The sequence below is a fragment of the Zootoca vivipara genome, chromosome 6 (genome assembly GCF_963506605.1).
Source record: "Zootoca vivipara chromosome 6, rZooViv1.1, whole genome shotgun sequence".
Classification (NCBI taxonomy): Eukaryota; Metazoa; Chordata; class Lepidosauria; order Squamata; family Lacertidae; genus Zootoca; species Zootoca vivipara.
In genome coordinates this window covers 20,375,254-20,400,848 of record NC_083281.1, presented here as the reverse complement: position 1 = coordinate 20,400,848, position 25,595 = coordinate 20,375,254, and the positions used below count along the sequence as shown (strand labels likewise).

Here is a 25,595-nt window from a genome sequence, read left to right as displayed (position 1 = left end):
TTGGAAGGGACCACGAGGTCGTCTAGTCCAATCCGCAGCAACACGGGACTCGAACTCACAATCCTTCATGTTCCACATTGTCAAAGGATCTGGATCTGGAGACTCGATGACTTGATTTGGTTCAAAGCCTTAGGCAGATCCACACCATGCATTCAAATCACACGACTTCCCCACAAAGAATCCTGGGAACTGTATTTCCCCCCCTCACAGAACTACAATTCCCAACACCTATAAGAAATTACAGCAGCCAGGATTCGGGTGGGGTGTGTATTAAGCAATGTGCTTTAAACACATGGTGTGGATCTGCCCCAAATCATGGCTAAGGGCTTGAGGTGTGCCCATTTCATCTTTTTTGCATACACAGATTACAGCTTCATTGAATTGAATTGGTTTGGGAAGGGTGGGTTTCAGGGGGTGGGTAAACCAAACAGGTAACCCAGGTTGGGTGAAATATATCCTTGCCCATCCCATCTCTGGTGCAAGCAGCAGCACCATAAATATGCAACTTGAAACACAGCAGGGGAAACCAACATCTCAAGCTGCGAATGTCTCACATTAGCCTTGATGCTGCCTGGAACTGATTTGGAAACCTGAGCTGATCTCATTTTTGATCTCTGTATGACACAGCTGCCCTCTGCTGGTCAACGGTTTGTGCTGTTAGGAGTCACCAAAAATTGTACAGTGAAGGCGTCTGCCTGAGCTCAATAGGCAGAGGTTTCCAAAGTGTAGATCAGGCATCCCCAAACTGCAGGCCTCCAGATGTTTGGGCCTACAACTCCCATGATCCTTAGCTAAGAGGACCAGTGGTCAGGGATGATGGGAATTGTAGTCCAAAACATCTGGAGGGCCGAAGTTTGGGGATGCCTGGTGTAGATGCTGCCAAGCAAAAAGCTCACTTTCTTCCAAGTGTGGAAGCAAAATAGAAAAAAAATCATTCAGTAGCACCTTAAAGACCAACTAAGTTTTTATTTTGGTATGAGCTTTCGTGTGCATGTGCATACCAAAATAAAAACTTAGTTGGTCTTTAAGGTGCTACTGAAGGAATTTTTTAATATTTTGCTTCGACTCAGACCAACACGGCTACCTACCTGTTCCAAGTGTGGAGAGGGTGTTGTGTGGCACTGGTAAGGTGATCCCTCAAGTAAACTGTTAAGGTGTAATTTTGCTTATTACAAAGGTAGGGTTGCCATACATATTTCAAACCGTTAAAATCCGGACAGAAAAGTTGCTGACCTTTTTTTTTTGCCATTTTTGAGGTATTTTGGGGGAAATCAGAAAAATGGCACTGCTGCCATAGGGGCTCCCATACGTCCAGATTTTCCCAGACTTTTTTTTTAAGCAACGATTTCCACCCAGACACTGCTAGGGACAGCGGTGTTCTGGATATGTCCAGGGTATTAGTTACTAATTGTAACATCATTGTATTTAGGGCAGTGCGAGTTCTTCCCCTGCACATGGCACTGAGTGCAATATTGAGAATATTTATCATTGAGAAGATATATCTTGGGGCGCTAAATTTTGGGCTTGCTCAGGGTGCCATGTTACCAAAGATTACCCACGTCTGCAACTGAGCTTGAACTTGGTTTGGTAATCATCCAGTTGGAGAATGGCAGAGACAGTTTAGGTACAACCCCAATCACCGGGGGCACCTGCGCAACTATGATAACCCTTAAAACCTCCTTTCGAAAGATATTTGGGACGAGTCCTTTCTCTGCATTTGGCTTTACAGCTTACAAATTGAACAGATTCTATTGCTCCAGCCTCAGTTCATTAACCTAATTATTGAATCGTCCACTTAACAGTGCTGATGACAGCATTGAAACAAGCAAGGATTAATGTGCCATGGAATTCTACTCAGTGTTGACCCAGAGCTGATTCCAATGTATAGTTAACAGAGTAAAAACTTAAACATGTTGCAGGATTCCCCAAAAAATAGGCAAGAGGCAATTGTATTTCATCCAGCAGAGCTTTACTGGTACTGAGGGCAAATACCGTAAGCATAATGGTCACAAATCCAACACATTCAGGATTGGCAATGTCCATAAGAAATCCAGTTGCAGCAGACTTAACTTAAACTTACAATAACTTACAATAAGTCTAAACCTTAACACTATATACAGAACACCACACCAGAAGGGAGATAGAAAAAGAAAATGAAGCCCAGGCTCCTTCTGGCCCTACTTCTGTAGTCAGCATGACCTTGACAGAAGAGATAACAGAAACAGTTTAAGCCAGCTGTACTCATCTTCTCTGAAGTAATAGCCCAAACATTGGGAACCTTCACCTTGTTTCTTTCACACAGAGAAGCTTTCAGAATCCTCTTGAATTAATTAGAATAGGAAAGATCTCTACACATCAGATCAATACTTTCTGCACGAAATGCACCTGTGCTTTGAAACAGCTACAAGCATGAGACTGTGGTGATTACATAATCTGAAGAGTTATTAATGAGGAACAAGATCTTCTTACATACTGCCGATCTAAGTGTACTAATGTTTGAAGAAGGAATTGCGTCTTCCGTATCTCATTATCGCCCAAATATGCAGGAGAGAAGCCCAGCTTAAATGTAGTCTTCCCCATCTCTCTCATCCACTGGAGTCTGAGAGCAATAAAGAGATATTCCGTATTGCTTCCAAGCAAACATGCTGGAAAAACAGGCAAACCTTTTTGTCATGGAACAGCTTCTGCGTGGCTATTTTATTGCAAAATGGGTCCCACTCACGCATGCCAGTTTTGCTCAATGTCTGTACGACCTGCCATTCTAATCAAAATACCCATGTTATGTTACCAATTTAAAATGGATAAGAAAAGAACCAACACAGAAACAGTAAATCTGAATTAAATGGGAGAGGGATAAATACTGGATGGAATTTTTATGGGACATAAAATTGAAGGCACAGAAGCAGAAAATACATAGTGATTTTCCTGGAGCTATTTAGGAGGGGAAGCATTTGTGCTTCTACAATCTGGTGTTCATTATTCCACATCATGTTATTATGGTGATGTCATAGGATGACATTACGATTACGTCATCCTATGTTGTTGTGGTTTGATGTGCTTATATAACTTTGTTTTCACTGAAATGTTACGTAACACGCCTTCCCTTGTCTAAAGAGGAAAGCAGTTCGTGGTGGGAGCGCGAAATAAATTCAGACGTGAAATAACAATCTGCAAGAAGACGCTTCCCAAGCCTCAGGCAATAAGAAAGACACAGCCAGAGAAATGCCTCCCGCTAAGAACTCAGCCAATTGGAACTCTAGACACAAATGCAACCCGCGAGGAATATCTTGATGACGGCTATTCGTCGGCAAGCATAAAGCCCCTCGAGGGCTCAGCCAATAGGAAAAGCAAGAAAAATCCCTCCACAAACAAACAAATCCGTACTCCATCCAATGAGAACTCAAAAGGGAAGAGGGCTCTTGATTGCTCTTCGAGAAGTTGGTCCAACCTCCCTCATTCGTCAATCAGTTCTTTCCCCTCCTCCGACTAGTTTTATCTACAGCAGGGGATGTGAGGGGACGAGCCACCGTTAGCCAATAAAGAAGCTCTTTGTAGACGGGCTCGCTCCCGTGTCCAATGGGCATGCCTCTTCCACAAGCGGCGGAACGAGCGGGAGACGGAGGGAAAAGGGAGGAGGAGGCAGAGGAAGGGAAGGCGCGGCCCAATCAGCGGGCGCCTCTCATCCCTCCCTTCGGCGGCCGGCCAACCGGAGAGGCCGGCGCATGGCTGGCGGGGCGCTGAGAGAGGAGGAGGGCGGCGGCGGCCATTTTGAGCTGAGTCCGGAACGGAGCGACGATGGCCGGGCAACCGCGACCCCGCGGCGGGGCTTGAGTTGGGGGGGGGATATGGATGTGCGGAAGTTGCGCGTCAACGAGCTGAAGGAGGAGCTGGGCCGGAGGGGCCTCGACACCCGCGGGCTGAAGGCGGAGCTGGCCGAACGGCTGCAGGCGGCACTGGAAGCGGAGGAGGCCCGCGGAGGAGCGCCGGGAGCGGGCGCCGTCGAGCAGGAGGAGCTGCCGGACGGACATTGTAAGCGGCGGGGAAGGAGCGGGAACCTCTCCGCCGGGGAGCGCCAAGCTGGGGGATCGGCGCCTCCGCTCCCGGGGAGAGGCATGGGGCCTTCTCGTGCAGCTCCGCGCTGGGGACACGGTGCATCTGTTTCTCCTTCCCCGGGAGAGGCATGTGGGTCTCCCGGTGCAGCTCCGCGCTGGGGACGGCAAGCCTCCTGTTGCAGATCCGCGCTGGGGATCCGCTGCACCCGTTTCTCTCCTTTCCCGGGCGAGGCATGTGGTCTTCCTGGTGCAGCTCGGCGCATCCGCTCCCTGGGAAATGCACGTGGGCCTCCCGGTGCAGCTCCGCGCTGGGGCACGTTGGGGTCCCGCTTCGATCTCGGAGTTCAGCCTAAGGACTGGGGATTTGGTAGAGCTCTGCTGCGGTGGTTTTCTTGTCTTACAGTACAGACATGCACGGTGCCATTGTTTTCTGGTTCTCTATTCTCCTTCCTGCAGCTCTGTGTGCCTTTTTGGCATAGTTCATCGTGAGAGAGGGTCAGGCAGGCGTGGGCCTCCCTGGTGCAGCTGCTCCATGCTTGAAGGGTCTTCAGAGGCTGCGGGACATAGAATCATAGAATTGTAGAGGTGGAAGTGACCCAGAGGATCATCTAGTCCAGGGATGTCCAACCAGTAGATTGTGATCTACCCATAGGTTCCCGGCTGATCCTGGTAGATTGCGGGATCCTTATCATGTAAAAAGGTTATGGGGAAAAAGCTAAAAAAAATCCTGTGCAATCCTCCCCCCCAAAAGCTCAACAACTCTGGGCACTTTCCTCCTAAAAATGCTCAACTTTTGTGTGTGTGTGTGTGTGTGTCTGTATATATATATACACACACATACATACACACACATACTGGGAGTAGATCACAGTCTCTTGGGAGTTGGACATGCCTGATTCTAGTCCAACCCCCTGCAATGCAGGAATATGCAGTTTTCCCATACAGGGATCGAACCTGCAACCGTGGCGTTATCAGCACCCCAATCTTACCAACTGAGCTATCCACTTGGACATAGCGAGGTGCTTCATCCTGAGCCAGGCCCATGGTCCACCTAGCTTAGTATTGTCTGTGCTGATTGGCAGTGGCTCTCCATGGTTCCAGACCAATGTCTCTCAAACTTCCTGACTGAGGATGGTGCTGGGGATTGAACTTGGGACCATCTGCATTCACGGCAGATGCTGTAACAGCTGAGCTGTGCCCATGCTTAGTACTGCGAGAGTGGCCTTGTGCAGCTCTGTGCTGTGAACCTGTGTTGTTATTTCCCCATGGGAATCGCAGATGAGTCTTGTCTCCGGAGAGAGGTGGTACTACCTGTAATGAATTGTGGAAAAGCCAGGATGCTGGTTTGTTGACACCTGGCTCCCGTGCCAGTTCCAGGTTTCACCTAAGTTGTCTAATGTCTGCTGTGTCTAAATCTGGGAACAAACAGGTGTCACATGGCTGGAGGAAATTTGCAGGGGTGTTGGCTGTGTACTCCCTCAGCTGTCAGTGGCAGCATGCCCCTGAATGCCAATTGCAACCAGGGAGAGCATTGTTGCCTATAGGATGCCCACAAGCAGGACCTGAGTGCATTTGGGTGGCCACTTTGATGCTGGGGTAGGTAGACCTTGGGCCCTGATGTATCGAGGGTGCTTTGTGTTATTACAGTGGTACCTTGGTTCTCAAACTTAATCCGTTCCAGAAGTCCGTTCCAAAACCAAGGCGTGCTTTCCCATGGAAAGTAATGCAAAATGGATTAATCCGTTCCGGACTTTTAAAAACAACCCCTAAAACAGCAATATAACATGAATTTTACTAACTAACAAGACTATTGATCCATAAAATGAAAGCAGTAAACAATGTACTGTACTACTACAGTCACACAATCAATCAATCAATCAATCAATCAGTAGCTGACCTGGGTTCCACACAGTCACAAAAACAAAACAAAAAAGAGCTATAAAAACGCAAAATAAATAGCAAAAACAGACAGACCTCAGCGTAACATTCAAATCGGAAGTGTGGCACTCAAATCAGAAGTGTGGCACTCAAATCAGAAGTGTAACACTCATAACAGAGCACATTCAGCTTCTGAAAAAAGTTCGCAAGCCGGAATACTTACTTCCAGGTTTGCAGTGTTTGGGTTCCAAGTTGTTTGAGGACCAAGGTACCACTGTAAAATGTACTACAGAAATGCTATGTGCTGTTGATGATTCTGCTAGTAGGGCAATTCCGGTTGAGTTGAGTTACCAGGTAGTATGCTGCTTTGAAAAGAGAGTGTCTGGGGATTCAGCAGTGGCCTCCCCCTCCATCCTCTCAAATAATGCTCTTGCCTAGGATAATAGGACGGCAAGCAGTTTGCCTTGCTGCCATGTTTGCAAACATCCCAACCCAGGCATGAATTGTATCATGGCTTGTCATCTTGTAAAATCTCTGGTCTGACTTCCGTTTGGAGTTTTATGAGTATGTATGCATGTGACCAATGAGTACAGTGTATGTTGTGAAATATGAGTTCTGGGGGCTGTGACAGGCAGAGGAAGTGCTGTGATGAGGAATTATCAATCCTGTGTAAAAGTGGCTGAATATGCAGCAGGGATTTGAAACTTGGTGCCCCTGCATGAAGCGCAATTGTTTTGTATGGTATGGAGTGGAGGGTGTGTACAGCACCCACTGCTTTTCTTCCTTCCTCAGAAGCCCTGTATGCATGTGGCAAAATCATGCAATGATGCTTTTCCAGGCTAGGGGCTTGAAAGCTCCTTTTCAGAGAGAAGTAAAGTTTGCCTCCTGTAGAAAAGCCGTATGTGTGGGAGAAGGGGAGACTCAACACCTGCTTGTTCCCTGACATTTACAATTAGCTATGCAGCAAACGAATTACATAAAGTGGTTTTCTTTCCCGGGAGGGGCTTTCAGACTTGAAACCCACTTGCTGCCTGCATCCTGAAATGGTACACTCCAGATATCTTCAGCCGTTTCATTCTGCTGATGATATATAATTGGCATTTCTCAAATTTCTGAGTTCATTGACCCCTTGATGAGCATATGAAGTTGTCATCGACCCCAACCCAAATTTGTAGGAATATAAATGAAAGTCAAGGAAGATGTGTAAATATGATCAACATTTATCAATCCTCAGTCACCTTTAACAATCGTGAAATGTAAAAACAACCAAAACCAAGAAAGTAAAACAAGTGAAACTAATATGTCTTATTAAATGCAGAGGTTCTTTGTTGATGAGGGATGTGAAATATGTGCATTGGTACCTTGGTTTATGAACTTAATTCGTTCCAGAAGTCCCTTCTTAAACCAAGACACGCTTTCCCATAGCAGCGGGGGACTTAGTTTACAAATGGAACAAACTCAACAGGAAGCAAAACGTGTTCTGCTTTCAAGGCAAAGTTCAAAAACCAAAACACCTACTTCTGGGTTTGCAGCATTCTTAATTCAAGTTGTTCATAAACTAAGCTGTTCTTAAACCAAGGTACCACTGTATGTGCTCATGCTCTGTATTTCTGAGACTCATAGCGCCTGATTAAACCTTTTGCATGATTGTAAACTTTTCCACCCCGTGGCCCTTTCAACCCCATAGTCTTTATTCGCCCCTTGCCCAGTCCCACCAATCCCAGGGAGGTCAATATCAACCTGTATGGGAAACCCTGCTATCCACTGAAAATTCACCCATTTTGTATGTGTTGGTTGGCCTTGCTGAGCCTAGACCGCCACTCCAGCCTTCATCTAGCAGTCAAGCAACGCTGGCACACATCTTTCCAACCTCCCCGTTGTATTTTCAAAGCTGGGCGTGGAATGGAATAGCGGTCCTGATCTATGTTCTTGCCTTTCCCATTTCAAGATGGCACCCACGACAACAGTCATCAGGACAACATGCAAGGATACCACCAGCCATACGAGCGCTTCAACGTTAAACAGGAGAACGAATCTGGGTATGAGAGGGGACCTATAGACCAAGATCATTCTGGCTTACATTCAGGTACAGTCAGGTGTTCTAAAAAACAACCCCAGACCTTTGTCACATGCTGATCATCGTAACTGTATAGGTAGCACCCCATCGGCCTGGTGCAAAAGTTTTCAATAGCAGCTGGGATGTTCCTTTTTTATATATAACTCGAGTATTTACTTTTGGTGGTGGAGGAAGCCACCCAGAGCGGTATTTCATATTGGCTGGTGAAATGCACAACCTTATGCCCTTGAAACACTATAGGGGTCACAGAACCTCCCCATATATACAGCCACACATTGGTCTCTCGTGATAAGAGTCCCTGTCCGTGTAGCCCGAGACATTGACTGTCAATGCCTGATTTTTAAAAATCTGTCTTCTCCCTCCGCCTGCCCTCCGAGTAAGTGAAAGGTAGCAATTTGTTTATATGGGGTACAGTAAATGGCTGTATTTGCAGTCCGCTGCGCCTGGTGCTCCGCTGCGCTCTTCTGCCACATAATGCACTGTTTTTGTGAGGGGCAGATCTCCCCTCCCCTTTCAACTTCGCCCCAGACTCCATTCTGTGGATTTTTGTCCCCAGAGAATTCACACAGCTGAACTGCCCTCTTGTTTGCATATCCACCGCTCAGTTAACTTATTCGTGTCCTGTGTTCTGCTGTAATGTTGGAGTGTAACAGAACTTTAGTGCATAACATGGGAAGCGGGTGGGTTGTTTTGTGGCTTTGGTTCTGACTTACAAGTCCCATATAATAGCACTCTCTTCCATGCCCATAATGTGTGACCTCAGAATAAAGGCTTCCTTTTCCAATTGAATGTGTTACGTTGTGTTTGAGTGTAGAAATGAAGACAGAAGTGAAGCAAGAGGAGCCAGCCCCTGGCTACAACATGCCAGCTTCTGGTTACAATGCACCTTCCTCCAGACCTGCGTCTAACTACAACACTTCTGTTTCTGGCTACAATGCACCCCCTTCCAATTACGGCTCTTCTGACTCAACCCAGTCCTGGCAGCAGCAGCAGCAAGGCCGCAAGAGGCCAGCTGAGGAGTCCCGGGGGCGTGGATATTACGAACACCGAGATGATAAGAGGTGCGTTCAGGCAAGTCTTTACGGGCAGCAGCAATAGGGTGGAAATTAACCCATGGGTGCCATTGAGATTGAAGCAGATATGTATTGCATCTCTCAGCCTGGGAAATGCATTCTTTAAACTTTGTGGATTTGAGCAACTCTCAAAGGATGCTGTATATCTGGCAGAATTTACAACATTTTGAAAAATAGGATTTTAAGAGTGGCTGCTTCTTGACTGATACCTCAGTCTTAAATGCTGAAGTGGAAATAACGCTTAATTAAAATTAATTTATGAAGTATCTGAGTTGGATGTAAATCCCGATTATATGTAAACACATTGATCGTGGGTCAGTGGTAATTGTTAAAGCAACCTGATGATCCAGAATTTGTTTTTAGCAGTGCCTTTAGTGACCTAGGGTGGGAACCAGCTTCTATGCATTTGTCAACGTGTGCTCCTTGCGAGCTTCCCTTGCAGATTGTGTCTTGAGCCCATGAAGTGGGTTTATGGGGCCTGTATTTGCTGTCACTCTTTTCCAGGGGCCGATCTCCACAGCCACCTGCTGAAGATGACGAAGAGGACTTTGATGAGTCACTGGTGGCCATTGATACGTGTGAGTTTCCTGGTTGGTAGAAGCGTCCCATCGCTCAAAGCCTCCCTCTCGTCTGAACTTCTCCATGTGCACTGGAAAAATGGGTGTTGTAGGGTGGTAGCAGCCACTAGCGTGTGTGCTTCTGACCTCTCCTTTGGCTTTGCCTTCCAGATAATTGCGACCTGCATTTCAAAGTTGCCCGTGACCGTTACAGCGGCTACCCTCTGACCATAGAAGGGTTCGCTTTCCTGTGGTCTGGTGCCCGAGCCACTTACGGGGCAAGGCGAGGGAGGGTCTGTTACGAAATGAAGGTAAGGGAGTCTGCTTCTTGGTTCTAGAGTTGCTCGGCATGTGTGTTTGCTGCATGGATGAAGACAGGCAGGCTTGTGAGTATAGATACCCACTGGTGTTGTGCTTCAAATAATACTGGGGCAACTCATAGGGGGCTCAAGTTCCTTGATTCTGCAGCACGTCTACTCCCCACCCCTTGCCACCCAAAATTTTGCAAAAATGTTCATTTTATTTTTACGTACAGTGGAACCTTGGTTTTCGAGCATCTCGGAAGCTAAACGTTTCGGAAGTCGAATGCGGAAAACTTGGAAGTAATTGCTTCCATTTTTGAATGTGCCTCAAAAGTTGAACGGCTTCCACTGCGTGCTTTTCAATTTTCTCAATGGATTTTACTGACCGCCCATTGCGCCTCAGTTTTTGAACGTTTCGGAAGTCAAACGGTCTTCCGGAATGGATTACGTTAGAAAACCGAGCTTCCACTGTATTTGCAGTTCTGTCAGTTAAAAGTTTCCTCAGTGTCATTAACAGTTCCAGCTAGAATTCGCTCTGGGTTCATATCTTGTGCTCACTCACAAACCTCTCATTAAAATAGCCTTGCTTTGAAGCAGCGACAAACCCTTTGCAGTAAGTCTGCATTCCCAGATTGCTGCCTTCGCCCATTCTTCGAGGTGCTCTCCATAAACACACGTTAAAGTGTGTAGAGCAAACTCTTTGTCTCTAGAAATCCATCCTTGTTCTCAAGTGGAAAGCTGTTACTTCCAAGATGTCTCATGACTTGGGTCTCTGTCCTTTTGTCTTCAGATTAATGAAGAGATATCTGTCAAGCATCTTCCTCCCACTGAGCCTGATCCTCACGTGGTGCGCATCGGGTGGTCGCTGGATTCTTGCAGCACCCAGTTAGGTAAGAGAGACCTTGCAGCTGCTGAACATGGAGCGAGAGCTCAGGACATGCACCCAACTCTTAAACTTAATTTCCTAACTATAGTCAGTTTTTAAATCAGGCAGCAAAAAACAAAACAAAAACCTGTTTTATTTAAATCCTTAAATGAAAAGTTACTACAGTAGCCACAAGGAAGTGCCATCTGAGAAGAGTACTACTCCTCTTCTCCAGCCCCTCTTGATGTAGTCAAAGAAATGATGTGTGAAGTTCAAAAAGCAGCATGCTGCTTCTGAAGTAGGAGTCCTGGGGTGAACAGGATTATGTCTGGCCGGCAGGCTGCCATGATAAACAATCACCATGTCTCTTTGCAGAAAACACTGCATTTATGTTTCTGCTGGATTCTTTGTCTTGCTAGGTGAAGAGCTTCACTCCTATGGCTATGGTGGCACAGGGAAGAAATCCACCAACAGCAAGTTCGAAAATTACGGGGAAACTTTTGCAGAGAATGACATCATCACCTGCCTTGTGGTGAGTGTGGCTCGGGGTCCCTTGGAAGTTATGTTTCCGCCTCTTGCACAGATGCGTAGTGTCCCAGACACAATCAAATTGTTTAAACAAGCATGTGATCAGAGTGCATGTCATGGGGGGCAATGCTGAAGCGGTCATTGTTTACATGGGTTGACAATTCTAACACTGGGGAAAGGGAGAGCACCAAATATTTAGGTCAAGGGTGGCTAACTTATGGTCATCCAAGTGCTGCTGAGGTACAGGTTTTTAGTGTAGTCTAAAAATAGACTTGAAATGATTTTGCATAGTTTTGCACCTAGCAACAAGTTTTCTCCCAGCAACAGAGTTTCCTTAGCAACAGACTTCTTTTTTAGACATGTTCTGAAGGAGAGATTGCCCAGATGACTGAAGAGCAGAGAGGAGGAATATTTCACTGAACACAGTTTTACTTTTCCGAGCACAATTCAAAGTGTTGGTGCTGACCTTTAAAGCCCTAAACGGCCTCGGCCCAGTATACCTGAAGGAGCGTCTCCACCCCCATCGTTCTGCCCAGACACTGAGGTCCAGCGTGAGGGCCTTCTGGGTCTGGTAAAGACATCTGAAGGCATCCCTGTTTAGTGAAGCTTTTAATGTTTGACGGACTATTGTATTTTAATATTTTGTTGGAAGCCGTCCAGAGTGGCTGGGGAAACCCAGCCAGATGGGTGGGGTATAAATAATAAAATATTACTATTAGTATTATTTATTATACTTAGACCAGTAGTTGTATAAGTTGTAATGTTAATTATTTAAGTCAAACTAGAATCAGTGAGGTGTTTATTCCCACATGGGAATTCACCAACAGATTAGCTGAACTGAGAGAGAAGATTCTGGAAGAGTTTTTGGGGGACTCTGCTGATTGAAAAAGGAACCCCAGATGACTGGCATAGTGCACTGGCACCAATCCCATCAGCCCCAGTCAGCACGGCCACTGACAAGGGACGTTGGGAGTTGTACTTCAGCAGCACCCAGAGGGCCACAAGCTAGCCACCTGTGTTGCAATGCGCAACAGCTACAGTTTATTGCTTTGGAGGTCATGCACAGGCTTCTAATTCCTTCCTTGTTCTTAGGACTTTGAGTGTGGCGACGATGTCGAAATGTCTTACATGAAGAACGGGAAATGGCTAGGGGTGGCCTACCGGCTGCGGAAGGAGGCATTAGGTGGCCAGGCACTCTTTCCTCATGTCCTGGTGAAGAACTGCGCCATCGAGTTCAACTTTGGCCAGAGGGAGGATTCTTTCTTCCAAGTCCCGCCTGGGTTCACCTTCATCCAGCATCTTCCCTTGTCAGAGCGGGTTCGGGGGACAATTGGACCAAAGAGCAAAACGGAATGTGAGGTAGGTGGCACCTGAAAGCCAGGCTCCCATGCACGGAAATTGTGGCCTGTTCTTTTGAACTCCTTTCCTTGCTCACGCAAGTTGACGAATCACATGAACAGAGCCTTTCCTTGCAAACAGTGTTGAATGAGCCAGATGTTCAGCCTAGCCCAGGGGTAGTCAACCTTTTTATACCTACCGCCCACTAATGCATCTTTCTTGATGGTAATATTTCCTTACCGCCCACCAGTGCTCAATGGAAGGAGGATTCAGTTTGTGCCGTAGAAGCCCCTACCGCCCACCTAGCATCCTGAAACGCCCACTGGTGGGCAGTAGGTACCAGGTTGACAACCCCTGGCCTAGCGTTTGGGGGTGATTGGGCTCTTCAGTCTCAGATTTCTCAACTTTTATTATTGTTATTTTTAGGGGCATTCAGAGATGAGCAGAATCCTAGCTACTTTAGGTTTTATTACTTACAACCCACCCATCTGACTGGGTTGCCCCAGCCACTCTGGGCAGCTTCCAACATAATAAAAGCACAGCCAAACATTGGAAACTTCCCGATACAGGGCTGCCTTCGGATGTCTTTGGAAAGTTGTGTAGTTTTTTATCTGTTTGACATCTTAAAAAACCTTATAGCGTTGAAAACAGCCATTACCCTTGAGTGGGTGTTACTAATTGTAAGGTCATATCCTATAGAGAGAGAGAGACAGGAGGGGCCTCTCAATAGGCACTGGGAATAGAGATTTTTCTTCTTTCTATGCAGCTGTCATCCTGATAGTGTTTTTCTTATTTGGGTGCTTTTTTGCAGCTGTTTAGTGCCTATATTCCTGGGATACTAGATCCTTCTGTAGTCCCAGTTTTCTTCTTTTGGAATGAACTTCAGCTGGGTTAGGGAAGGTTGGGAGCCTGTGAACATTGTACTGAATGAAGCCATGATCACAAAACTACTGAGTTTTGACATCAGCTCCACAAAACAATCCTTGATTTGTAAAGTGGGAGTGTTGGATCACTCTTCGGATCTGACTTGTGCACTTTTATATGCAATGTGCTAAGCTAACTGGTGCATGTGTTTCAGATTTTAATGATGGTCGGGTTACCTGCAGCTGGGAAGACCACGTGGGCCATTAAGCATGCTGCAGCCAATCCGTGCAAGAAATACAATATTCTGGGAACAAACGCCATCATGGACAAAATGAGGGTAAGGTGGAGCGTCGCTGGCAGCATTTGGTGTGATTTGCCTTACGTTCCTTTCTTAGTTTTCTGGCTCCTGATGCAAGAATTAATCTCCATGTTCCAATTGTCAGTTTGCATTTCTTGGTATAGAAAGTATTGATCTGATGTGTAGAGATCTTTCCTATTCTTACTAATTCAAGAGGGTTCTGGAAGCTTCTCTGTGTGAAAAAAACAAGCTAGAAGTTCCGAGTACAGTTGGTTTAAACTGGTTCTCTTATCTCTTTCTGTGAAGGTCATGCTGACTATAAAAGTAGGGCCAGAAGGAGCCTGGGCTTCACTTTCTCTTTCTATCGCTTTTTCTTCTGGTGTAGTATTCTGTATATAGTGTTAAGGTTTAATCTTATTATAAGTTATTGTAAGTTTAAGTTAAATCTGCTGCAACTGGATTTTTTATGGACAGGGCCAATCCTGAATGTACTGGATTTGTGACTATTGTGCTTATTTGCCTTCAATAGCAGTAAAGCTCTGCTGGATGAAATATTAATTGCCTCTGGTCTATGGGCGGGCAGATCCTGCAACATGTTTAAGTTTTTACTCTGCTAACTATATGTTGGAGTTCTGCTCTGGATCATTATTGAGTAGAATTTCATGACACCTGTCACATCATTCCTTCCTTTTCCTGCAGTGACAGTATTGCTGTCAGACCTTGGGCGCGCTAGGCAGATCAGACCTGTCTTATTTATAGTAGCTAATATATATGTATATATCTTTAGAAAAAGAAAAAAGCAGTGGAACACTAGCAATATGCAATCACAACAATGTCCTATCTGCATTCCATTTGCAGTTAGTGGCAGGGCACTTTCATTATTTCAGATATGCTATATGCATGCCAAGTATTGCTATCTACAGCTACTCCGTCCATTTCCAAGGTGAGATTTTGAATGGAAGCCTCTCATGCCCATTGAATGGCTCTTTTATCATTTCGTGACTCTAAGCTTTCATGGACAAAACATTTGAGTGTGATGCATACGTCATGCCAGTCCTGTAGTGGCTAGGACTTATGGGAGTTGTAGTCCAAAACAGAGCTGAGCCCAATCATTTGAGGCCACCCCGGAGATAATAACCAGCCTGCTTTCTCTCAGGTAATGGGACTCCGACGCCAACGCAACTACGCTGGCCGCTGGGACGTGCTCATCCAACAAGCGACACAGTGCCTGAATCGCCTGATCCAAATCGCGGCACGGAAGAAGCGAAACTACATCCTGGATCAGGTACAGAGTGCTTCTTCCCTTGAGCAGTTTCTCTGTCTACGTCTTTTGAAGATGCCCCACTACTCCAAGCAGGGCAGCAAACGGGTCGTCTTCTATTCACTGCTGGAGCTGTTAAGAAGCTTTGCTCATGTGTACATGTGTGTGTATTGCACCAGGAATTTTAAAGGCATGTACCCCTGCCTCTTCCCCTCCAAACCTGTCACATGAAAATGAACCTATATAGTAAGCAGCAGCTGTTAACCACATTAAACAAGATGACAGACTGTGCTTTAAAATGGATGCAGGTAAGACGGGAGTTCAGCTGTGGGGTTTGGGGCTTCTGAATATAAGCTAAGGTAAGTGCATGAGAACCAGGTGGGTGACTTTTGGGAAGATCCCAAAGAGCCTGGTTCTGAGAAACAAATGGCTTCCTTGCTTTTGCACAACATAAAACAGTTGGGTCAAATCAGGCTTAAAATGAAGAAGACAAACGTTGGGTTAAAGTGCTTCTGTGTCCCCACCCTAGTCTTTGTTTCAAATTCTGAGCAGCAACGTGTTCTAAGTAGCACAGCGAGGAATTCTTAAAAAATCCAAAAACCCCTTTCACTAGTGACAGTACTAGAGTTTACACTTTATCAGTATATGGCAGCTTCTAGCATTTTGTCATGGTGCTTGGGTTTAAAATGGGGATGGGGATGATTTTTATAATATATTATTTATATGCCGCCCATCTGGCTGGGTTGAATTTGTGTCCTGGGCTTTTTAGACTCATCTACCCAGGTGCTACCTGAAACCAAAGGGGCACATTGGTTGCCAGATGTGAAATTTTGTTCAGCTCTCCTATCCCTCTAGGAATAGATGGGCCTTTTGATTTGATTCAGCAGGACAGTTAATGTGTGACCACCCACCCCACCCCAAACAGGGCCTGGATGTCAGAATTGAAATGCGTGGGGTTTTTTAAACCAGCCTGCTAGGCTTTATTAACTCTAGCACTTGGGTGACTGTACCTCAGAAGTTTAAATAACACATCTAAATGGATGGGCCTGGACACTCCTTTTTTGCCACTTGTGTTTAAGCTGTCCAAATCTGTGTTTTTAGCTTGTAAATTGCCCCCTTCCCCCAAAAAAACAAAGCAGGCTCTGTTCTGTTAGCCTGGCACCCCAGGAGATCTCATTTGAATTGCAAACAGCTGCAAATTACTGGTGTGTGTTGCTATTTTTATCCTTTAAAACTGGGGAGGAAAGCCTTAAAGGTAGGTTAGTACTCGGGGAATGACTCCCAAGCGGGTGTCGCACACAACCAGTGATCCGCGCACATCCTTCTGTATCCACGGGTGGGTGGGGGGTCGTTTAAAAACGCTGACGGACATTGCAACAGACTTGACAAGTAATGACCAGATTTATTTATTTATTTGCCTCTTCTTTGTCACTGTTGCTAGACAAACGTTTATGGATCTGCCCAGAGACGAAAAATGCGCCCTTTTGAAGGTTTCATGCGCAAGGCTATTGTAATTTGTCCCACGGACGAGGATTTAAAAGATCGAACAGTAAAACGCACGGATGAGGAGGGAAAGGATGTGCCAGATCACGCAGTGTTAGAAATGAAAGGTAGGATCCTAGAGGGGGGAACACCCATTGCTTTCCTCCGCAGGACCCAGGTGATAAGGGGAGATACCCAGCATGACCGTGTGAATCGTTTGAAGATTTCTTTAAAGTGATCTTGTAGATCTTTCCAGCTTTCCCTCTTGGCTCCCTTCCATCTGCTCTACCCCATAGTTATCGCTTCATCTTCTCTGCCCACCCAGAGATGCCCACACACACGGCTGCTGTGGGAGAAGATAGATGCAGAAGGCACATCATGCCTTGAGGCAGTGTTTATATCTTGGTTGGCTCACCCCCTTCAAAATTGGTGAAAACCCGCACACACAAAAACCCCAAACGAGACAGCCTGCGCCACAACTGCTGCCTTTGAATTGCTGGAACTCGAGGGTCGGGTTTTGCACATTTTCTTGGAGGCAAGTCCCCAAATGTTCAGTGGCACTCAGCTCCCCAAGGAAGTGTGATTAGAAATGTAGTAGGAAAAGTAAGATTTGGCACTTTCCCGGTGGAAATCCTTTTCCTGCTACACCGTAGCTAGGTAGCCTTTGCCAGAGTGCAGCAGGCCTTGACATAAAGGCAGCCAAAATCTCAACGGAGCAATATTCAGTGAGAATATCGTGTGACAGATGGGAAAAGCCCCTGCTCAGTGGTTGCCCCAGGACAGGAAAGCTGGTCCTTGCAGCAATCCTGTATTGTAGGATAGGCAGAAATGGGCTGCTGAGCCAAGCGGGAGGGTTGAGCCTGACTCTCCAATCTCTAAGGCTCGGACTTCCTCTGAGACACGCAGCACTGGCGTGGATGAGTGTGAAGGGGTGTTTGTAAAGTAGTGTGTGGGATGGAGGGTGGTGGGGGGCATAACTTCTTGTTCTCTCGTGCAATCAGACAGATACATTGCTGCTTGAGGTGCTGGGCCAATGCAATCCTCTGCACGAGACCAGTGGGGCACCTCCCTGACGGTAGCCTGGCAGGAAGGGAGGAGCTATTCTCTCATGCCATTCAGTTGAGATTTTTGCATTGCCAGGGTTTGGACTAGATGTCCCTCGGGGTCCCTCCCAGCTCTACGATTCTGTGCATCAATGCTTTTGGCTTATTGCTTGTGCCTCCTCAGCGTTTCCCACTTTTTCCTTTTTTCCTCCTGTTCTTCTTTCCTGGAGCCCCGGGACGCAGCTCCCGCTCCCTTCCTTTTGCCCCCCTTCATCTTCCACTCGGCTTTTCTCCACCGGGGACTGACGTGCGCATGTCTGTCTTCTCCCTCTGCGCCAGCCAACTTCGCGCTGCCGGAAGCCGGCGACTTCCTGGACGCGGTGGTCTACATCGAGCTGCAGCGGGATGAAGCAGAGAAGCTGGTGAGGCAGTACAATGAGGAAGGCAAGAAGGCTGGCCCGCCACCTGAAAAACGCTTTGACAACCGCGGGGGCGGCTTCCGCGGCCGTGGAGGTGGTGGTGGCGGCGGAGGAGGAGGTGGTGGAGGCGGAGGCGGCGGCTTTCAGCGCTTCGAGAACCGAGGTCCACCTATGGGCAACCGGGGTGGCTTCCAGAATCGAGGAGGCGGTGGAGGTGGAGGAGGGTTCAGAGGTGGCGGCGGAGGAGGAGGAGGAGGAGGAGGAGGAGGTAAGCTGACACCAGTGGACCCATTGCATGTGGGAATGTTTGCATTGTGTGCTAGATACATTGAAAAGGATTCTGAGAGTCCGGAACACTGTTTTGGGTCTCACCTTCATCATAAACTTGGACCCTGTGCAGACATACCTCTGAGCCATGATTGATTGATTAAATAAATTTGTACACCACCCTATACCCATAGATCTCAGGGCAGTTCACAACATAAAATCACAATGTAAAAAAGACAAAAGACATCTTTTGACGAAGGTTGATATATAAATACTGTAATTAAGATAGTAAACGTCGTTGCAGGATGCTAGCTCTGGAGCCTGCTCGAGAATATTCCCAATCCAGTTGGTCACCACAAGGCAGGGCTATAAAATACTGGCTTTAGCTTGACCTTCCACCTGTGGCTTCTTCATCCAGGCTTCAACAGGGGCGGCGGCGGCGGCTACAACCAGAACCAGAACCGCTGGGGAGGCGGAAACCGAGACAGCAACAACAACAGCCGGGGCAACTACAACCGGAACAACCAGCAGCAGAGCAGCTACAGCCCGGCGCGAAACCAGAATACATATAAGAGCAGCAGCAACATGCCCCCCGCCCCTGCGCCCGCCCCTGCCCCAGCTGCACCTCCCAGTAATTACAACCCAGGACCACAGGTAAGGCAGGGTGGGGGTGCCTTGTGTTTTGGGAAACACAGAAGCCTTACTTGGGGAGGGCAAAGGAGGAGGAGAAAGTTCTTCAAACTGTCCTATAATATACTTCTTTATTCATTTTATGTACAATCTTACAACAGAAGACTTCACATCCAAGACAAAACAGTATATAACAAAACCTTGAGTCTCATATTTTCTTTTGTACTGATTCTTCTCAGATTCCCTTATTTTACTATTCCTTAATATTTGTCTCCTTCTTTTGGTTCCTTATCCCTTCACCCATGTGCGATCTTCTTTACATACTGTTGTTGTTTTTGTTGTGTTAACAGCTGTTTATAATTGTTGTTCCATATTTGTTTTAATATCATCCTATAACCTTGTGCCCTTTAAACTATTGCATATTAATTTTAGGCTCCGAAGCCAACTCTTTTCATGTAATCCTTTACGCATTCCCACTATTTTTTTTTATTAGAACAGCCTCTAATTGATGCTGTTAACTGTCTGCTCCTCTTCTTTTTTCTTCTGCTTGTGCCGTTGCAAACAAGTCATTCTCTCCTGCCAATGTCTCTGGGGCAGGGGCAGCCAATGTGGTGCCCCCCACAGGGCGTGGACTACAACTCCCATCACCTGCAACTGTTGGTCATTGTGGCTGAGGCTCTCCCCCCCCCCCCCGCGCCCAAATTCTAGTGCAAGGAATGGCCAAGCTTCAAGGCTCCTTAGTCCACGAAAGCTTCTGCTGTCTGCTCCTCGTCTGATGGGGATTCCAGGAAGGAACTGCACAGCAGGAAACAGGGATGTCCTTTGGTCTGCGGCGGCGTGGGCTGCACACAAAAAGGCATAGGAGCAGTGCCTGAGACCAGGGCGGGTGGGACCCATCCCCCAGTCTAGTTTAACTGCACAGTCCTCTGCATGTTTACTTGGAAGTAAGTGCCATTGTTTTCAATGTGGCTTGCTCCCATGTAAGTACACCTAAGACAGTAGCCTTAAATAGGCTTGCGTTCCCTCCCTGAGAATCATAGTTCTGGGTCTACGAACTCAGGGTCCTTTGGCAGGGAGTTATTGGTTGCATTTCCCAAGAACTGCATTTTGGTGGAAGGGACAGTAGCAAAACTAGAAAAGCAACAGTTTTAGAACCGTTTTCCGTGGTGAGGAGGGAGACCCTCCTCAGGTGGGTTTGGACATTGTCTAGGAAGAAGTTTGTAAGGTTTGTTGTGGTGACCTTCCATCTGGTGACCTGTGGAGGAAAGGGGCAGGCGGGGTGTGCCAGCCTTGCCCCTGGCCTCATGTCAAGAGTATTGTGTGGGACTTTTTAAAGCGAGGCGCCTGCCATGGTGGTGGATTTTGCAGGTGCAAAAAAGAATATTGAAGCCCTTCCCCTTAATGCAATATTCAAAAGAATATTGAATATTGAAACCTTTCCCCTTAATGCAAGCTCCGGGACAGGAGGGTGTAATTTATCCCAGGGTGTTCCGTATTCACTGGGTCTTCGCTTGCTTCTCTCTGTGGTTTTTTGGTTTGTTTGCATGGGTAGAGCACATTGCATAAAACTATTCCTTTGTACCCTCCACAGCAGAGCTACAGCCAGCCCTACAACACCCCATCCAGCTACAGCCAAGGGGGATATGCCCCGAGCTACAACTATGGAAGCTACAGTGGTTACAGCCAAAGCTACAGCCAGCCCCCACCTGCACCTGCACCAGCTCCAGCTCCAGCTCCAGCCCCAGCCCCCACCCCACCAGCCTACAATCAGCCCAACTACAACCAGTACCAACAGGTGAGTGAGAAGGAAAATCTGGGAGTAAGTTCTGTTCAGTTCAGCGGGGCATACCTCCGTGATGCTATCTATAGGATTGCACTGTTACGTGTTTAGATCATAATAACAATGAGGCAGGTTAGGCGCTGGAGTTTTAGGTTTTATAGCTCCTACCCCCATTGTGGAGAAGGGATGAATTTGTTGCTTTCATGTTTCTGGGAAACTGCTCAGGGCATTGTCGCATCAGGTGTATTGGACTGGGAAGACCTGGGGCTCCAAGCTCTTGCTCAGCTAGGAAGTATTTCATTTATTGAAACTTCACAGAATTGCCAGGTTGGAATGTTGCTCCATACCCCTGGCTGGGAGCTGGGAAAGAAGAGCGGGACCCAAAGGTTGAAAATGAAAAACATGGGGGCAAGGGGTATTTAGAGCAGTGGTGAAAGTCCTCCACACTTAAACCAAGAGATATTCTGTGGCCTGTATAATTTAGATCAGGGGTCCCCAAACTAAGGCCCGGGGGCCGGATGCGGCCCAATCACCGTCTAAATCCGGCCCGCGGATGGTCCGGGAATCAGCATGTTTTTACATGAGTAGAATGTGTCCTTTTATTTAAAATGCATCTCTGGGTTATTTGTGGGGCATAGGAATTTTTTCATATATTTTTTTTCAAAATATAGTCCGGCCCACCACAAGGTCTGAGGGACAGTGGACCGGCCCCCTGCTGAAAAAGTTTGCTGACCCCTGATTTAGATGAAGCTGCTCGATTCTGCTTTTGTATAGTTCTGGTGATGCAGGTTTGAATGAGCTCCCTGGTGGGTTAGTGGGACATGAGTGGTGCTGTGTTCTAAACCACTGAGCCTCTTGGGCTTGCCAATCAAGGTTGGCGGTTCGAATCCCCCCGACGGAGTGAGCTCCCGTTGCTCTGTCCCAGCTCCTGCCAGCCAAGCAGTTCAAAAGCACACCAGTGCAAGTAGATAAATAGGTACCGCTGCTGTCTGGAAAAAAGCCAGCTCCCTCGGCTTGAAAGCAAGTGCTGCAATCCCATAGTCGCCTTTGACTGGACTTAACCGTCCTGGGGTCCTTTATCTTTTTTATTATTATTATTTAACCTAGTGGGCTGCAGTATCTGGTATACCTCCCTACCCCTCCCTAGAACTCTCAGAACCAGGTTAAATTGAGCTTCATCTGCCTGACTTTGGACAGGTTGCACAGCTCAGAACCTTGGATTCTCAAGACGTGGAACTCTTCCTTGCCGCTCCTCACCCCATAGCAATGGAGTACACATAGGAGCAAGCATACCATTTTGGTTCTGCTTTAAGCAGAGAAGGGTTCATTTAGCAGCCCTCCTAAAAAGAGAGCTTGCAAGGGAAAGGTGGAAGAAAGATCAACCTTGTGTAATTTGAGATGCATCAACAGGAATTCTCCAACCAACCACTTATTTTAAATCGGGGCCAGGAGGCATTTTTCCGCATAACCCAGTGGTGGGCAGAGGACAGAAACACAAGTGGGCACAGCACAGAGCAGTACATGGGGGTGCTAATCTTGAACAGAAGGCTGTATTCCAGCCATGCAGAAGCCAGAGATTTCTGCACACCCAACAGTGCATTTTTACAGTTCCAGGACCTCTTCCAGCCGGGCGCAGCACCCCGGGAGGATTCACACCAGGGGGTGGGAGGCAGTCTGGGGAGAGAGTGCCAAGGGCTGGCTATAGAGGCTTGGAAGGCCGCATTCACCCTGATGTTCTCTGCCTCTATTTTAAGTCATGCGTAAGAAATACCGGTTGGCGCATTGAATTGGGAGGAAGCTTTCTCCGGTGTCTCGATATCCGTATTGACAAGCCTCTTCCCTTCTCCCTGCAGTACGCCCAGCAGTGGAACCAGTACTATCAGAACCAGAGCCAGAGCCAGAGCCAGTGGCCCCCGTACTACGGCAGCTACGACTACGGGAGCTACACGGGCACCTCGCAGGGAGGCTCCAGCACTCAGTGATGGCAGCGCGCCATCCTGGGGGTGGGGGGAGCAGCTTGGCTGCGCCGCTTTTGGCAAGTTTTTAAACTTGGCAGTGGGCATTTCTGTCTCGGGAGACCCAGGAGGGAAGGAGCCTCTTCCCACGTTTCCTCTCTGTAGTTTAGCCTTCCTCAACTTGTTGTGGGGGGAGGGGGGCTCCAGGGGTTTGCGACTACAACTCCCATCAGCTCTGGCCCATCAGCTGGGGCTGATGGGACTTGTAGTCCAAAACCCCTGGAGGGTTTCCCCCCAGTTGGGGAAGACTGCTGTAGTTTCGGAGGGTGGCTGCGTTTTTACCTGTACAGCTAGAGGCATGCTTCCTTTCCTTTGTACCATCCCTCACGAGGAAGTTGCATTTATCCCTTTCTCTCCTTGTTGAAGACAATTCTTTTTTCTCCTTTTTAAAAAAAGATTCTGGACAAAGAAAAAGCTACAATGTTCAGCCTTACATCCTTGTATTTTTGTAGGCCCAGATCCACCTTAGCACTAGCCTTTCTACAGTAGTTAGGTGGGTGGGTGGAGTTGTGCAAGGGGCCCCTCTTAGGATTTACCACCACCACCCCCTCTCTCTCTTCACCCCCACCTCGCACAAGTCTGCTAGTGATAATAAATTCCAAGCATTTTGGAAACTCTTCCTGCAGTTCAGTGTCACCCGTCTTTGAGGTGTTTTTATCTTGTCTTTTTCTGCAAATAACTATTAAAACTGGAGGGAGAAGAGATGGCTGTCTTATGGTAATTATGAACTTTTTTTTAAGACTTTTATGTAACTTTTTACCGTGGGTCAGCAGCTATTAATATTTTCATCAAGGTAACAATTCCTTTTTGCTCAATACAGGAGAGAAGAAAACAAAGAGAGGGGAGAATCATCTTAAATGTGTAACTTTTTATACAATGTCTGAGTTTCTGTAACTTTGCACATGCTTTGTGTTGAGTTGAATTGTAACAGCTTTTTGTATTTGGAAGAAAAAAAGAGTGAATATTGAACTTTAAATCTTTGTTTGGTGTCTTGTGTTACCTACCCCCACCCCCTCTTCTCACTGAAACATTTAAAAGCTATAACCTGCACACGGGATTCCTCTCTTTAAATTCAAAAACTTTTAAACTTAAGTCACCCATTGATACAGCACTTCCTCCTTTGGGTTCCCTCATTGATGCCATTATCCATCTCAGTACTGTATTACCTTGGATATTTTGGTCAGAGGACAATATTAGGGCCCCAGTCCTAAATTGCTCTTAGTGATCTCCCCTGTTTAGGACTTTGAATGCTAGAAGCAAAAGCTTGAGCTGCACCTGGTCACATTTCGACTGCCAATGCCAATCCTTCAGCACAGACGCCCCAGTCAACAACCTGGCTGCTACAATCTTCCTCAGCCGCAGTTTCTGGGTTAAGCCTAAGGGAAGCCCCAGACCAAGTGCATCGCAGTAACCCAGTCTTGAGGTTACCAGTGCCGAGATCACAGTGGCCTACCTATCTCAGTGGCTGTAGCTGTTTTGCAAACAAAACTGGTAAGCACTTCTAGTTGCTAAGACCACCTGTGCCTCAAGTTGCAAAGATGGATCCAGGAGCACCCCCAAAACTACATGCCTGTTCCTTCACAGGGGGTTGAACGCTATCCAGTACAAGAAACTGACCTATCTCCCAGACATAGTTGATCATAGTACAGACCAGAAGGGTGAAGATGGAAGACGGTCCAATCTCTCCATATTGCTTGAGATTACTCAAGACTATAATGACAGAAGATGTGGGCTGCAACTCCCATTATCGCTGACTTGGCTATCCTGCTTGTGGCTTATTGAATCTTAACAGCATGTGGAGAACACCATGTCTTCTACCCCTGTTATATGAGATCTTGTCACTAAGTGGTCGGAAAACGAAACTTGGTTTCTGGTCAAGTACAGTTGTGAGTGCAGGCATCAGTGAAACACCAGAGGGCAAGCCAAGGTCACTCTAGAACAGCTGAGTGCATGCATGCCATATTTTCCTCTAGACCAGTCTCCCAGAGCTTGGTGCCATCCAGATGTTTTGAAATCCTGTTCTCGCCAACTCTGGCCTGGTCAGTGGTTAAGGCTTATGGGAGTTGTTCATCCTTTTATGGGGATGAACATCCCCGCTTCCAAGCATAGTGACTAGGCAGAAGCAGACCGCAAATCTCTAGAAGACCAGTTCCTCTTGTGCTTATTAGGAAAAGCTGCAAGGCTCCATCCTGCTTGCTCATCTGAACTTGTTGAAGGCAGAGAGAAGATGGCTTTTAGGAAAAGGAGGGAGGGGGGATATCTCCTGTTCAGCACTTGCACAGTGCCGAAACAAAACCATGGTGCCTTGGCCCAGGGTGTGGGATGGTCCACTGAGGTTCAGAAGCCATAGCGTTCTTTCTTCCTCAGCCCAGACTGCATTGCAGACTTTGGCAGTCAGATTAAGTGGTGATGGGGAGGGATGGGCAGGCATGTTAAGTAGGCACACACACAGGAAATGCAGGTGGTACCATCCTGCAGTGGCAATGTCACTCACACCTATGCACCCCTGTTGTCAATAACACTTCCCTCCGCACTTGACTTGTAACGAACAGGAAGCACCGTCAGTGGCACACACCCTGGACTCCCGGGCTCAAAATAGTTGGTGGAGATCTTTAAATAGGCATGCAAGGCTGCCATATAAAGTAGTGAGTTAATTTCCCCTCAGTTAATTTGCCATCTCCACCCGGTTCTCTCATCCTAGTTTTTGCCCACTTTCAGACAGTAACTTGCCCTATGCAGTGAATGTGTTACAGGGAGCCAGACCACTGGTCTTACCTAGCTCAGTATTGTCTACACTGACTGACAGCAGCTCTCCATGATTATTATTCACTATTTATTCGATTTATAGACCACCCTCTATCAAAAG

General features: G+C 47.1%; 1 protein-coding gene across 2 annotated transcripts; it reads left to right on the top strand.

The window, feature by feature from the left end:
• The first annotated feature begins 3,765 nt into the window (after nt 1–3,765).
• HNRNPUL1 (heterogeneous nuclear ribonucleoprotein U like 1) lies at nt 3,766–23,705 on the top strand. 2 transcript variants are annotated; one of them, XM_060275581.1, is made up of 15 exons: nt 3,766–4,029; nt 7,879–8,016; nt 8,822–9,068; nt 9,585–9,658; nt 9,809–9,948; nt 10,730–10,829; nt 11,224–11,336; nt 12,425–12,691; nt 13,749–13,871; nt 14,989–15,117; nt 16,535–16,703; nt 17,958–18,305; nt 18,723–18,958; nt 20,529–20,729; nt 22,568–23,705. In XM_060275581.1, the coding sequence occupies exons 1-15, from the start codon at nt 3,846–3,848 to the stop codon at nt 22,694–22,696; spliced, it is 2,598 nt and encodes an 865-aa protein (XP_060131564.1). In that variant the 5' UTR covers nt 3,766–3,845; the 3' UTR covers nt 22,697–23,705. The 2 variants fall into 2 exon arrangements, with proteins under 2 accessions (XP_060131564.1, XP_060131563.1); XM_060275580.1 differs by having other exon boundaries at nt 20,526–20,729.
• Nucleotides 23,706–25,595: the final 1,890 nt, after the last annotated feature.

Excerpts from the sequence above, each read along its gene's own strand:
- HNRNPUL1 (XM_060275580.1), top strand. The coding sequence starts at position 3,846 with ATGGATGTGCGGAAGTTGCGCGTCAACGAGCTGAAGGAGGAGCTGGGC. Across the intron at positions 9,949-10,729 it reads GGGTCTGTTACGAAATGAAG|ATTAATGAAGAGATATCTGT; the intron begins GTAAGGGAGTCT and ends TTTTGTCTTCAG. Across the intron at positions 13,872-14,988 it reads CCATCATGGACAAAATGAGG|GTAATGGGACTCCGACGCCA; the intron begins GTAAGGTGGAGC and ends GCTTTCTCTCAG.